This window comes from Myripristis murdjan, chromosome 11 (assembly GCF_902150065.1).
Source record: "Myripristis murdjan chromosome 11, fMyrMur1.1, whole genome shotgun sequence".
In the NCBI taxonomy this organism is placed as follows: Eukaryota; Metazoa; Chordata; class Actinopteri; order Holocentriformes; family Holocentridae; genus Myripristis; species Myripristis murdjan.
Genome location: NC_043990.1, coordinates 7,713,694 through 7,729,402, shown reverse-complemented (window position 1 = coordinate 7,729,402; position 15,709 = coordinate 7,713,694). Strand labels below are relative to the sequence as shown.

At 39.8% G+C, this 15,709-nt stretch overlaps 3 protein-coding genes across 3 annotated transcripts in view; all 3 read left to right on the top strand.

The window, feature by feature from the left end:
* The window catches only part of LOC115368090 (class I histocompatibility antigen, F10 alpha chain-like), a 410,352-nt gene that overhangs the window by 52,200 nt on the left and 342,443 nt on the right, over window positions 1-15,709 (top strand). The window contains exons 7-9 of the mRNA XM_030064077.1: window positions 10,929-11,231; window positions 14,146-14,262; window positions 14,600-14,617. Of these exons, the coding sequence (XP_029919937.1) occupies window positions 10,929-11,231; window positions 14,146-14,262; window positions 14,600-14,617 (438 nt within the window). The remainder of the gene's footprint in view (window positions 1-10,928; window positions 11,232-14,145; window positions 14,263-14,599; window positions 14,618-15,709) is intronic.
* LOC115368109 (class I histocompatibility antigen, F10 alpha chain-like) overlaps window positions 1-15,709 on the top strand; it is an 80,448-nt gene that overhangs the window by 52,688 nt on the left and 12,051 nt on the right. The gene's annotated exons all lie outside the window — the stretch shown is intronic.
* The window catches only part of LOC115368084 (uncharacterized), a 447,723-nt gene continuing 436,860 nt past the window's right edge, over window positions 4,847-15,709 (top strand). The window contains exons 1-2 of the mRNA XM_030064065.1: window positions 4,847-4,925; window positions 7,200-7,466. Coding sequence (XP_029919925.1) covers window positions 4,877-4,925; window positions 7,200-7,466 — 316 coding nt within the window. The 5' untranslated portion in view covers window positions 4,847-4,876. The remainder of the gene's footprint in view (window positions 4,926-7,199; window positions 7,467-15,709) is intronic.

Here is a 15,709-nt window from a genome sequence, read left to right as displayed (position 1 = left end):
CATTGCAAAAAATATCAAGGTGGTTCAACTTGAACACTTCAGTTTCCCTACTGCCTTAAGTTCATGAGTAAAACCCACTTAAGAGTAGAACTAGTTTCAACTTACAGGCTGAATATTATATTACAGGCTATATATTATATGAAGTTGTAAAAGTAAAGTACCTAATGATTATTTCTACGTACGGTAGGAATGAACCCTAATCCAAATCTGAGTTTTTCTAATTCAGAAGTCATCCTCTTACTGTTTCTACAATAGTTCAACTTTTAATAGTTCAGATCATATTTTCACAATCTGGGTTTGATTGTGAAGATCAACACTGCCTTAGCTGTCTATAATATTCAGTCTTTTACTTTGAAGCAGCATTAACTCAGATATCACATATCTACGTGCACAGGGCATAGAGGTACACCAAAACAAAAGACAATATGAGTCACAGTGCACAAATAATGTGAAACCATCCTTAGATGTAATAACTCAACACAAAGACCACATGATAAAGAACACACATACAAACTAAAGAACTTATTAGGGAACATGAGCCAAACAACAACGAACCTGACTGAGTAAATGTCCCAAAAATGAAAAACACTTATGGCTTTTCATTTTTCACTTCACAGGGCAGCAGTTTGCAGGAAAGTTTTGTCATATATGTAGCAAACACATATACACTCACTCTCACACACACACACACACACACACACACACACACACACACACACACACACACACACACACACACACACACACACACACACACACACACACATATCCAAAATCTCACCCTCTGTGTTGGTTTTGCCAGAGGACTTCGTTGTATTCTTCACCTCCTCATCCTCCTCCTTCAAATCACAGTTGAAGAAAAGAAAAAAAAACATTTGTCCTCTCCTTCCTCCTTGTCCTCCTCTAGTTTCCACCCCAACATTGGCCTTCATTTTTGTCCAAACCAAATGTTTACCTATGCCCTATTTACATCTCTATTTATAGAGCTTGAGCTCTGATCTGTAAGTGAACTCATTATTTATGTAAAAGTGTTCTCACATGTCCAAATGTGGAGAGGCAATTGGCAAAATAGTATGGCAATATAGAAACCAATGTTTACAGTTTTGCTAAAAGTATGTTATAAAATTACAAAATTAGTGTAAAGCAGAGAGTGTGTATTCACTTTGACACACTTGGTAAATGCATCGGCTACAAGTGCTGATGGTTTCAGAGATCGTGCTTCAAGAGTCACTGCAAGTGTTTAAGCAGTCAGAAAAAGAAACTGTCATAAAAGGGATCAAGTGTATTTAATTGGATGTTAGGAAGTCATCACTATATTGACATGTATAATTCTAGTGAATAAGTCCCAGTGAGAAACATGCTCCAGCCCCCCTGTCCTGGTTGTCATCCAGGGAGAGGAAGTGAGGTGAAAATGCAGAGGTATGGTGTTGAATAATAAACTGAAAAGTGGTTTTGCAGAACATTATTATGTCAGAGAAGTTGACCTTGGACATTTTGGATACACAATGTCATGATTTCATTTTATTCTATTTGACATTTGTGTGAAACTTTGTCATAGTTAGTGTATGATTTGTTACATTATGGCCAGAGACGTTTTGCGAGGTCACAATGACTTTGACCCATGATCTCTGACCTCCAAAATCTAATCAGTTCATCCTTGAGTGTAAGTAGATGTGGTGCCAAATTTGAAGAAATTCTCTCAAATCATTCGTAAGATATCACATTCTCAAGATTGGGAGGGCAGACAGATGAACCAACAACCTGAAAACTTAATGACTCCAGCCACAGGTATTGCCGGTGTGGAGCCATAGGAATGACCGAGCTAGACTCTGAACGAAGCTAGGGAGCAGCTCAGAGACAGAAGTATGAGAAGAGAAAGAGGAAGAGAGCAATTTTGGTTGAGCAAGGTAAACAGTGAATGAAGAGAGAGTGCAAGTAGCAAAAACAAACATTTTGCAAAGGTTTTCAATCATTGCAAGGCAGAGAAGATATAACATATGCTGTGCTTCAAAGTATTTCTTATTTTTCATTGGTTGTTTTTGATTGTAATTACCTTTGTGTGTGTGTGTGTGTGTGTGTGTGTGTGTGTGTGTGTGTGTGTGTGTGTGTGTGTGTGTGTAACTGCCAAATTGTAACTTGTAATTATTTTGTGATAATTTTATTATTTTGTCAAGCCCAATTAGTCAAACTGATTTAAATTGATAATTTACATGTAGAGTTTATTACCGAATTGCATTTTTGATTTTATGAGGGACCCTCCTGTCATTCACATGTGTTCACTATGCGCTGGTGTTGGATACGGTGAAGATGGACAACTGCTAAGCTGGCGTTGTTCAAACATGTCTTAGCTGCCAATAAGTTGTGGTGGCAGCCTATTTGTCTCCTAGTCTACATTTCGGAGGACATTTGCTCATTTAGAGACTAAGTTTTATGTTTATCTCTGGACTTGGAAGAAGAAAGTTCTGAAGATTTCCTCTGGACTCATTTCCCTCACGGTCATGTGCAGCCATTGAGGTAACATTGCTAGCCAGCAACACTGTTAGTTATGTTTATTGTACTTTTATTTGATATCTTTTTGTATATAATTATCCAGTAATCATGTATTTATGTTTGTGTATGTACTTATAGTTCGACGGTGACGTGGTGACAAGTGGTTTAAATAAAAGTCATCTGTATGAAGAACAGTGGTGCAGTCTATGTCCCGGAGGGAGTGAAAGTGTGTGTGTGTGCGCGTGTGTGTGTGTGTGTGTGTGTGTGTGTGTGTGAAATGTAGAATCTATCAGAAATGGCGCCTTTTTCTTGGTGTAGGTGTAGAGAGGTTTGTGGAATAAAAATGTGTATTGTAAGTTTATAGTAAAATACATATATAAAATACATATACTGTATAGTATAGTATAGTATAGTAGTTAAGAGTAGATGCATTAATATAAAATGTATCTGGTTACCTTTTCATTTTCTGACAGTAACTTGACTGAGGTAGAGGATGTTTCTAAGGTGAACAAAAGATTGATATACATGCTTTACTTACAAATCAAAGTGTACATTTGTATCAGATATTAGGTTTGGCATAACACTGGTGACGTACAACACAGATCAGTGTAATGGGAATCTGTAGAAACAGATGAGCTGAATAAGATTATTTCTAGTTTATTATCACTGAGCTGCAGAGAGCTTTCACTTGATAATCTCCTTGGTTTTTCACTCTTCTTTGGTTTTCCTTCTTAGCCACCCATGCTGCTCACGCTGTGTATCAGTTTGGGGATCCTTGACCCCAAAAAGGTTAAGAACCACCGCTCTGCATCACATCACACCCTGAGCCATCAGTCACACACTGAAGACTGTTAGTGATGGACCAATACATCATCTGTCAGAGGTGGCGATGTGACACTGCTGCTTCCTCTGTGTTGTCACATTCATGGTTGTGTAGCTGAGCCTGACCTCTGACCTTGCTGTGGAGGCGGAAAGTAAAGAGTGAATTTCCCTGCAGAGATCAGTCAGATTATTATCAGATTGTTGTCAGATTAAGACTGTGTGCTCCTCCCTCCCTGTGACAGGAGCTGCTACAGTTTGAGAACAACAGTGACCCCAGACAACGCTGCTCATGATGAGGAGGTCTCATTCATAAATATGGTTCCTCTGATCGCCAAGGCTGGTCAGTTTTTTACTGGGAGAGAATATTTCACAACGTGGTTTAACTCAGAGAGAGAGAGAGGAAAAGAGTTTAATAACAGTGGAGCCCATAGTGCTGTCCTGACAAATATACGTTAAACTGGGATTAACACTCCTGTACTGTTTGTTTGTGCTTATTTATGAGCTTCCAGCCTCCTGCAAATGTTCAAAACAAATCAAGTTTGAAAAGACTTGATTTTTCTCCAATCATTCATATTCCTATTGTTTTAGGGGGAAAAGACCTTTTTTCCATGATATAAACATCTCAAATAATCCCCAAATCATAGAAAACATGCAAATAAAATGATTAACAATTCAAGCCATACAGAATAGAGACTTTCATGCAAACAAGCATTTGCCTAAATGGGTTAACTGGAAATATGGAAGATTTGATTCTCCACTGTTACTTTTTATTTATTCTCACAGCAGGAAACTTTTGTTTCCTGGTTCACATGCTTTCGTTTCAACTAAATCAAAGAAGTCAAAAGATTTCACCTTTGAAATGGATCAAACCTGGAATGAACAGCCAATAACTAATCAGTCATTACAATCACAATAACACATTTAAAACATGTGCTCTTAAAAAACACACACATTTCTCCCTGGTGCACATATAGTTTTTAATCTGTGAGGTCATTCTTTGGATTATAAGTCACTTCTTCTGTCTTCCCGCTGGTTTTCTTCTTTTCCCTCTTTCTGTTGCTGTTAATGTTTTTGATGTAGAAATAAATGATTGTCTCTCTGTTTTTCTCTTTGTAAGCGGCTCTGCGTCACTCAAATATTAGAGCTTCAGTCCAATAGTATGTGTCTGCAGACCCGGAGACTGCAGATTCAGACCCATAGTTTGTACAATTTCGCGACTATCACGACTCCGATCGTCTTCAGACTATCGTGGTTGTGGTTAGGGTTAGGATTAGGGTGAGGGTTAGGATGAAATAGAGGGTGCTGTCACGAAAAACAAGGGTCTAGAACTGCGGTTCTGAATCTGAAGTCTCCGGGTCTCTCTTTCCAGAGTTAAGTTTTACTTTCACTTAACCGGAATTCTTCAAATCAACCTGGTAACCAATGACGTCGCAGCCTTTTCTGATTTTCTATTGGAGTCGGGCTTTTTCCAGGCCAGTTGTGACGTGAGGCTCATTAGATAGACTGAGTCCTCTGGTCGAGACACCTGCGGCCATCGGGGTTTTTATTTCTTTATCAAATCAAGATGAAGGAGTTTATTTTGTTGCTGCTCTTCTGTCATGTTGCATCTTCAGGTAAGATCATATTTTAAATCTCTCCTTTTATCATGAAGCTGTTTTCGTTTCTGCGTAGCCGGATGTCGCACTAAGTTGACTTTTATAAGACCTGTGTCGGACAAACCGCGAATAAGTAGATTAACATTTTAATATTCCAGATCGTTGTTGAATCCATGAGGGAATGGGTGTGAAGTTTAGGCTCTATATAAAATAAGACAAAACATACACGACAGAAAAGCAGCAGCTAAAGAAAACTAAGAGGAAATGCAATAGGCTACTAAATAAATAACATTTGCTATAGCCTGTATATTCTTGAATTAATAGATCGTTATGCTTTCGACTCATGTGACTGAGCTCATTGTAATATTTTACGTTTCCAGACTCCGTGTGTGTGTGTGTGTGTGTGTGTGTGTGTGTGTGTGTGAACATATTACCAGCACAGAGCCTGAGTTTTTAACAGTACCAGTGAGCGCCATGTGAGGGCGCTGTGTTCATGTTGCAGCTGAAGCCAAACGCCTCCTCTGCGCTCACACTGACTGATCTGACGCTGATCTGCTCAAACTTGTTCTCATCTTTAGCTTTTTCTTTCTTTTCTTTTTGTGCTCAGCTGTGTCCTGTTACAGTTTTCTGTTTTCACTAAATGTGTGTTTTTTGTATCTTGTACTCAGTTCACCTCCTGATTTCTTTTTTTAGTAGCTCACTGTTTTAATCTGTAAATGTTTGACTTTCCCAGAAGCGCTTCAGGGGACGGGCGCTGTAAATTAACATCTGCTATAAACACCACGACACTTACACTGATGAACTGCTCTCACACTGTATCCGCCCATATTATATCAAATAAACCTGATATACAGTGGTGTAGTCTACGTGATACGCAGGTATCGTTTTTTTTTGACATAACGTTCACTTTCCCGTTCATAAAGTCGCCTTCTCTGTGTTACGAAGTGGGTTCTTTTTGACCATATTTCGAGGGACACTACAGCTGGAGCTAACGTTAACGTTTCAGAAAGGGAGCCTGTATGTGTGTGTGTGTGTGTGTGTGTGCGCGCGCGCGCGCGCGCGCGCATGTGTACGTGCATGTGCGCGCGCGTGTACCCACTAGAATAAACTAGACTACACCACTGCTGATATACATACAGAAATGGTCAGTATGACAAAAAAGTATTATTAAAGGTGGAGCTAACGAATTACATTACCTCCTTTCATTTTAATCGAGTTGATCTTTCGTTGTAGCTACTTTTAGTATTTTTACTAATTTAAGTTTTTACTCATGCAACATAAATACTTTTACTTAAATATTACACTTTTTATTCACTTTTTTACATTTTAAATCACATCCTTTGCAGAGGAAAAAAAGTATTTTGTCTGTAAGCAACATAAACTGGGCAAACTGTAAATTGACATTTACACTGAGCAACAAAGATGTTTATTTTTTAATAAGAAAGAAGGAGTTAACAAAAGATCACTTTAAACTAAATTCTCTTTTTCTGAAAAGTGATTCATTAACTTTTAGGAGCTACATTTCATTTCACTGAATTTTTCAACAGTTTTTTCTTCTAAAATAACAATGCAGGAAAATAATAGCAACATACGCCGCCAATTAAAATAATTATTTCTATGATATAATTGTGAACAAATAAAAATGAATGTCCATGCATTACAGTAGATATAAAAAATGATAGATGTATTGCCAATAAATTCATATATTGTAAACAATACTCTAAAGGCTAATATAAAGAGTGTGAACTGATGATTGGTTTAAAAATTATGTGATTTTAGTGAAAAAAATTGTGACATCAAGAAAATAAAATGTTTTTAAAATGCCCCAACCTCATCTTTGTTTTTATTAATTAATTGTTTTTATTAACTAATTAATTAATTTATTTTTATTTTTATTTTTTAAAGTCATATTGGTCATAAATTCCAGGGAGAAAAATATTCTGAAAACGTAATACACTTTTTTGCATTGGGATAAAATAACCGTTCGTGTATTTCACATTTAAATCTGAGAGTATGTGAAAAATGATTGTGCTTTTAACAAAATTATTGAAAATTGTCCACAATCTGTTGATCTATGATTAAAAAAAACCCCCACAAATATACCATTATTGTTGTTGTTGTTTTTCTTTAACACAAATATCAATATCAGTTTTGATGTTTTTTGGCTGTAGTTGTGGAACAGAAACGATATTTTCTGTTGTTCAGGCAGTTGGTTGTGTTTTATGATGACAAATGTTTATGGTTGATAAATTGATAAATGTGAGTGACAGTTGTTCTGTGTTTGTCCCACAGTGCTTCACTCCCTGAAGTATTTCTTAACTGGATCGTCTCAGGTCCCAAACTTCCCAGAGTTTGTGGCTGTTGGTTTGGTTGATGAAGCTCAGATTGTTCACTATGACAGCAACACACAGAGAGTGGTGCCCAAACAGGACTGGATGGAGAAGGTCACAGGTGATCTTTCTAACTACTGGGACTCACAAACTCAGATTCTTCAGGGCTCCCAGCAGATCTTCAAAGCCGACATTGACATCTTGAAGAAACACTTCAACCAAACTGGAGGTTTGTTTATGTTTCTCTTTCTGCTGATAAAATGTTTTTTCATCACAAATTGTTGTAAAGTTACAGACACACACACACACACACACACACACGCACACACACACACACACACACACAAACACACACACACACTCACACACACTCACACCGTTATCACAATTTCTTTCTATCTCACACTCTCTCTCTCACATACACTCACACACAAACATACACACAGACATAGAAATTCTCCTGTGATGCGTAATTTTACACACACACACACACACACACACACACACACACACACCTACGGTTTAACAACATGGCCAAAAAATAAAATCTTATTTTTTTAAAAAAAAATTTCACAATTATTATTTTTAATCTAGATTTATTTACATGTTTGTGGCTCTCACTCTGGTTTACTGCAGACTCTGTCTCTCTCTCAGGTGTTCACATCACTCAGAGGATGTACGGCTGTGAATGGGACGATGAGACTGGAGACACTTATGGATTTGATCACCATGGTTATGATGGAGAAGACTTTGTAGTTTTTGAACTGGAGACAAAGACATGGATCGCTCCAACACCACAGGCTGTCTTCACCAAACACATGTGGGACAGAGAGACAGGTCGAAATGAGTATTTGTACAACTTTTACACCCAGGACTGCATTGGTTGGCTGAAGAAGTATGTGGGCTATGGGAGGAGCACTCTGCAGAGAACAGGTAGACTCACCTGACCTGATGTATGTGATGGTCACAACTATGTTCATATGCCTCTTCTGTTTTTAATATGCAGTATCATTACAGTGAATATGAAGCAACATATAGAGACACACTGTGCATAAAACTGTAGTGTTGTTGCTGTTTTTAAAGGTTACAGACACGTTTCTCAACTATTTCTCTCTCTTTCTTTGTTTTCTTACCTCTCTTCCTCCTGCCTGCTTCTCTCTTTGTCTCTTCTGTTTAATTTTTCCCCTTTCTCCTCCTGATTTAACTCTTTATCTTCCTTTCTGTCATTTTTCTCTCTTCCTTTATTTGTCACCCTTTCCTTCTCTCTCTCTCTCTCTCTCTCTCTCTCTCTCTCTCTGCACTGCATGCTGGGAGTTGGGTGTGTGAGTGTGAGGGTGGTTGGTGGAAGTGCGAATGGCGCAGAGTTTGAATGCGATTTTCTGTCCCTGATTTTGACCTTTCTCCTGTTTTCTTCATCTGTCCTATGTACATGATCAGGTAAGTTTGCTTTTGAATATCTTTACCGAGTGTAGGCTGAGTGATCAGTGGTTTGTGACAGGAGTTTTTTTGGAGGCATGGCGTCCGCCGAGACGCCACCTCCGTCTATCCAGCATGGGGTTAGGATAGTCCCGCCGGACAGCAGCGTTACCATGGAAGAGGTTCTGTTGGCTGTCGATGAGCAGGTAGGACATGATAAAATATCTTATGCTTCAAGGATGAATAAAGCAGTGGTTGGGTTTTTGAAGGAGGAGCTGCACGCTCATCATATGATAGAGAGCGGTGCCTTCATCAGGGACACATTCGTGCAGGTCTCCCCGCTGACAGTGCCCTCCACGCGGGTCACCGTATCCGGTGTTCAAAACGAGCTCCAGAGGTTTGGTAAATTTGCTAGTGGATTTAAATCTGTGAGTTTGGGGTGTAAGGATGTCAAACTGAAGCACGTACAGTCTCTGAGGAGGCAGGCATTTATGTTTCTGGACTCGCCTACACAAACTCTAGAGGTGTCTTTCAGAGTGAAGTATGGCGAGGGTTCATATATGGTGTATGCCAGCTCAGGACAGCTTAAATGCTTCGAGTGTGGAGATGTGGGACACAAATGGTTCGCATGTCCGCAGAAACAGCAGGCGGACAGTGGCCCCGCTCGCACCGAGGTGCCGGGTGGTGCCGATGCAGCGGTGTGTAGTGACTGTGCAGTCGGGAGTGTGGCAGCAGATGCTGCAGATGTGGCAGTCGGTGCCACTTTTTTACATTGTAATAACACTGATTTGTGCAGGGGGGGACAGAGCCAGTCTGAGAAGCAGCAAGTTTTTGTGGAAGCAGAGAACCTGAGCAGCTCTCAGTCTGCAGAAATAGAACAGTCAGCTGAAAATATTGAGGAAGCAGCTTCCACAAGTTCTGCAGGCAGAGATCAAACTGTGATCACAGATGAATTATTGGTGGGGATTTCAATTGCACTTTAGATTTCACTGTAGACAGAACAGGTGAGGAACCCCACCCGCAGTCATCCCAGAATCTCAACACTGCGATCATACACCTGGATTTGGTAGATACATGGAGGGTCAAACATTCACAGTCCAAACAATATACATGGGTGATGGTTAGCGATAACAGGGTAAGTGCAGCTAGGCTAGATAGAATCTACACCTCTAAAGATCTTAGCTCTAGATTAGTTCCTAGTAATATATGTCCAGTTGGTTTTACTGACCATCACATTGTCAGTATAGATTTGGTCATTTTGCCAGGTGAAAGGGTCAAGTCCTACTGGTGTTTTAACAACAAACTACTGCAGGACAGTATTTTCTGTCAGAACTTTGAGAATTTTTGGCAGCAATGGAAAATCGAAAAAGCTGATTTTAGCTCTTTAAAGATGTGGCGGGAGGTTGGTAAGGCACAAATTTGTGTTTTTTGCCAGCAGTACACCTCCCATTCCACTGCTAAGATCAAGGCAGCAGTTCAGGGACTTGAAGCTGACATTAGAAAAATTGAGCAGGAGTTACATAGTGATTCAGATCCTAATACAGGTCATATACTGCAGGAGAAAAGGTTGGAGCTGAGTTCTTCCCTGCAAGAGAGAGTGAAGGGTGCTCTTGTCAGGGCTTGCTTTCTCCAATTAAAGGACATGGATGCCCCAACCTCTTTCTTTTTTAATCTGGAGAGATCTGTTGCACAGAGGAAGCAGATGATCTGCCTCAAGCTTCGAGGAGGCAGAGTGACCACCAACCCGGTTGAAATGAGGAGCCATGCATTAGACTTCTATGCTGATCTCTTTGGTGCAGAGCTGTGTAGCATGGAGTGTCGTGAGGAACTCCTGAAGGGGCTTCCACAGCTCAGCCCAGAGGAAAAAGTGACTTTAGACTGTTAGCTGACTCTGGAGGAGTACTGTGGTTGTCAGCCAGATGGCATCAGGACGGGCACCAGGCATTGATGGTCTCTCCTCTGACTTTTTGTAAAAGATTTTGGAATACCATTGGGCCTGAGTTGGCCATATGGCTGACCCGAAGGAACCACGCTCAGGGTGTCAGCAGTGTGGAGCTCGTGCCTGTTCTGAAGAGACTGCTGAGGGCCAGACTGAGGGTGGAACATGCTTATGGTCTTATTGCATTTTTTTTTTTTTTTTGCTTTATTTTTATGGTGATGTGAAGATTTATAAGTGATCTGTTTTTGTTTCGTGCATGGTTGAATAAAGGGACCTTTGAAAATCCAAATCTCTCTCTCTCTCTCTCTCTCTCTCTCTCTCTCTCTCTCTCTTCAGAGCTTCCCTCAGTGTCTCTCCTCCAGAAGACTCCCTCCTCTCCAGTGACCTGCCACGCTTCAGGTTTCTACCCCAACAAAATCATGTTGTTCTGGACGAGAGACGGAGAGGTGCTTCATGAGGACGTGGACCACGGAGAGATCCTCCACAATCACGATGGAACCTTCCAGAAGAGCGTTGACCTGCACCTTTCATCAGTCAAAGCTGAAGACTGGGGGAGGTACAGCTGTGTGTTTCAGCTCTCTGGTGTCAAGGAGGACATCGTCACCAAACTGGACCCAAAAGCGATCAAGACCAACAGGGGTAAGACTGAGATCAAACGTGATGGAGGTGGGAAAGACACGTTTGGTTTATTTGTTCAACCTGAGGCCTGTACCATAAAGCTGGATTAACATACCCGGAGTTTCTCTTAGTTATCTGGCTTCACTTAACCAGACATCCGCACTCCGGATTTTCGGTACCATAAAGCCGGCTATCAACTCGCTAATTCAACCCAGGCTTTTCCAATCTAGATCTGTGCGCGCTCACATAAAAAGGGTGGTGTTTGCTGCATGCGACCAATCGCAGACATGGAAACTTCTACCCGAGCCACATACTTTACAACGATGGAGCAGACGATAATCATTAATAAATACAAGGAATATAAATCAATAATCCAGGCAAAAACCAAAACAGTTGCAGCTGCCAACGGCCGCAAGGAATGCTGGCAAAAAATCGCCGACTGTGTCAGTGCGTAAATTAGTGCGATTATAATACTACTTACCCACCATGATGGCACGAGTAGATCTGACTACAGTAACATTTGTGTGTTCAGTAAATTAATGTGTCTCCCACTCAGCCATACACTCCTGCAGAGGAACTGGCCCTCTCTCACAGTGAGGGTCGACCCTTGATGGAGGTCTGCCCTCAGTTTGAATTTCGTCAGAATCGTCACTTTGATTCAACTGATTTTGATATTTCATTTTATAAAACATCTGACGCCTTGAGTTTATTCTGCTGGTTAAAATATTATTTCACTGCCACTTAAAGACTGTAAAACATTTGGCACCAACTCTCATGTGGACTTTTCAGGGCAGACACCCTAAATACTAATTATGAGCAAACTAGTGGAAACCTAAAGGAGACCAGAGGCTGGCGTGTATTTTATCAGGCTTTTATTTAACCCTCTGAATTAAATTCCTCTCATTTATTTTCAAAAACATACATCAGTCTACAAGATCAACTTTTGGTTGGACAGTGCAGAGTCATGAGAAAAAAAAATACAAGAAGAATTGTAAAATGTATTAATTTTATAAAAGAAGAAGAAAGGGAAAATGGAGGAAAAATGTTTTTGCTCTGCTGGTCTGTTTCTGTTTTTGTTGTAATATTTTTGTTTGTCCTGTTCAATTGGGGTTTTATTTTATTTATCTTGATATTTTATTTTATGGGAAGTTTTAATCATGAATTTATCTAGCTCCCTGTCTCTGTTTTCTCATGCATTGAGATCAGTCTAAAATCCAACCACAAGCTAGCCTGCCCTCGATCATGAAAAAATTACATAAAATTGCCTTTGTTGTCTCAAAACTGAGATCAACTTACATAATAGTTTATGTGCTGAATTGTGAGTATAAGAAAACACTAAGTCAGCTGAGGTCACTGTTAAACCATCCATGAGCAAATGCATCCACAGCTGCACAGCTGATCGCGGATGTCACACACACTTGATTCAATCTGCTCCAATGCTCCTAAGTTTATTCTCAGAGACGTTAACCACTGCACTTTAGATAAAACTCTGAGGACTTATGAACAATATGTAACTTGCACTACGACCTTGAACAACTCCACAATAGACCTGTGTTATGGGTGTGTGAATGGAGCTTATAAATCCCTGCCCATACCTTCCCTCAGAGCGTCCTATCACAACTGTGTCAACTTAATGCCTGTGTATAAGCCCCTCTTCAGACGGCCGCAGTGTACTGAGAGGGAAGTTAAAATTTGGTCACAGGATAATATCTCATCACTACAAGCATGTTTTGAATGCACCGACTGGAACTGTTTTCTCAGTGCTGGTGATGACATTGATGAACTCTGTGACACTGTTTCTTCTTATGTTTCTTTTTGTACAAACTCTGTCATCCCAACAAAAAAGGTTGATATTTATTCAAACAACAAACCTTGGGTTACTAGAGATCTTAAATTAGTTATTAACAAAAAGAAAAGGACTTTCTACATAGGAGACTCTTTTGAGAAAAAGTCTGTCTCCAGAGAGGTGAGAAGTGAAATTGCCAAGGCTAAAGCAAGTTATAAGAATAAGATAGAAATGCAATTCAGCGGTGGAAACATTAGAGCAGCCTGGCAAGGTTTGAAATCAATGGCCTGCATTAACCAGTATGCAGAGGAGGCCAGACAACAGGTCTGTATTAACAGAATAAACAATGCAGATTTGCCTACTACTTTTAACAGTTTTTTCTCTTGTTTTAAAAGGTCTGATTTTGTTCTGAAGTTCATATGTTGAGAGGTTCTCTTGTACCTCAAAGAAATTTTGTAATACCACAAGCCAGGATCACTGCCTTACTAAAGAAAACAAATATAAGGAAGGCGGCCGGCCCCAATGCAATTTGCGGGCACACTTTAAAATACTGTGCTGACCAGCTCAGTGAAATCTTTTCGAGTCTCTTTCTGCTATGTGCTGATCAATGTCAGCTCCTGTCCATTTGGAAAACCTCAACGATAATTCCAATTCCAAAATCAAAAAAACCCAGAGAGCAAAATGAATTCAGACCTGTTGCTTTAACATCTCAGGTAATGAAAACCTTTGAGAGAATTTTCAAAGATGAGGTTATCTCCTTGGTGTCTGACAAACTTGATCCCTTGCAGTTTGCCTATCTGTCTGACCATGGTAGCGCCCTCCCTGACTTTGTCAAGTGGTGCGATGGTGTCGAAAACAAAAGAAATTGTTATTGACTTAAGGAAAAACTGTGGAAAACCGGAAGTAAGTATTATTATCCATGCTGACAATGTTGAAATTGTTGATACATATAAGTAGCTAGGAACTGTGTTTGACTCCAAATTGAGGTTCGATATTAATACAGAGAGTATTGTGAAACGAAGCCAACAGAGATTTCAGCTGTTAAGGAAGCTAAACTCTTTTAATGTCTGTAAGGAAATTTTATGTATTTTTTATCAGTCTTTTATTGGAACTGACTCATTGATTTACTTGTTTATTTAGGCTCAACAGAGAAGCCCAGTAACATGACCATCCCCATCGTTGCTGCGGTGGCTGTTATTGCTGTGCTCCTCATTGCTGGCATCGGATTCGCAGTGTACAAGAAGAAACAAGGAGAGGAACTCAAAAGTATTTCCCTATGTCATTTTTTGGCATTTACATTCTAAACTGAATTCATGGTCTTATCTGGATTGGAGCAAGAGGAGAACAAAGCTAAAATCTTTGCTCACAAAAATAAGCAACCAGCACTAAGGACTATAAGGCCAAGAGCCGCAGCAGCAGGACAACCATTATCATGTTCATGTAAGAGAGAAGTGCAAGGGAAAATAATAGGAGCCAAACAGAAAGTTTAGCAACTGAGCAACTGAGTGAGTCAGAGAGGAGAGAAAAAAAATGTTGGAGAAAATATATTCTGGCATTTATTACTGTGACAAGTGGAATAATTTGTCTTTCTTCTTTATTTCAGCCAAATCCCCTCCACCATGTAAGTAGAACTCACTTTACGTGATACTCAGCAGATTTGACTTTGCACACTACTATACATATAGATAATAACTTGAACATTATCAAAACTAACATGTTTAGAAAGCTTTATAGATGTGCAGTCAAACTATTTCTGGACTTCCTCCTCCACTAGTAGTTTATAAAAATCGGTGACAGGCTGATGTAGTTGAACTAAACTAACTAACTGTGTTTCTGACTTTGCAGCTCAGAAAAGCTCCGAAACTGAAATTCAGAAACTGAATCCCGAGCCTGGTTCCTAAATGGACTGCCGTGCACACAGTGAGTCGTATACTGGTGGAAGAAAGAAATACTGATGAGACTAAAAGTTTGTTTTTTAGTTTTCTCAATTCACTGATAAAGTCACTTGATGTTCACTTTGTAGCTGTAAAATGAATCTTCATTCAAAACTAATGAAGATGAGGGAAATTATCAATAGGAAAAAGAAACCAAAACTTCACATTTGAGTTTGAGTTTGAGTTTATTCACACATTGACAAATATTACATACAGTCGAGCAGTTAATGGTGAGACCCTGGCATGTATGAATGGGTCCCCCGAGATAAGCTATTTAAAGCTTTTGGGTGGGGGCCCACAGTTCATGAAAAGGAAAAATAAATAAATAAATAAAAAGGTGGTGTACAGTATGGTACCATATATATCACTATGTAAACATGGGATGTAAACAATATGGACAAGAACATACACACATACAGCAATCACACAGTCATCCCAGTACATCAGTCATGTAGCAAGGGTTAGATTAACAATTGAGGTTATAAATAGTAGGTTAAATATAGGTAGACAGTAGATTAGCTTTGAGAGTCCGTTTGAAGACAGAGATAGAACGCAGCATCTTTAGGCCATCCTCCAGCCTGTTCCAGATCTGTGGCCCCCTGCAGGCAACACTCATACCAGTATTTTAGGCGCCGCCGTTTGCCTGTTACAAGGTGTTTGTTCCTGGTTTGGTGTTGGTGCTGTGGATGCCAGATGGGGACCAGGCTAGCAAGTCAGGGGCACAGACCATTTACAACTTCGAACATTAGACAAGCATTATGGAAAACATTAAGTTCAGT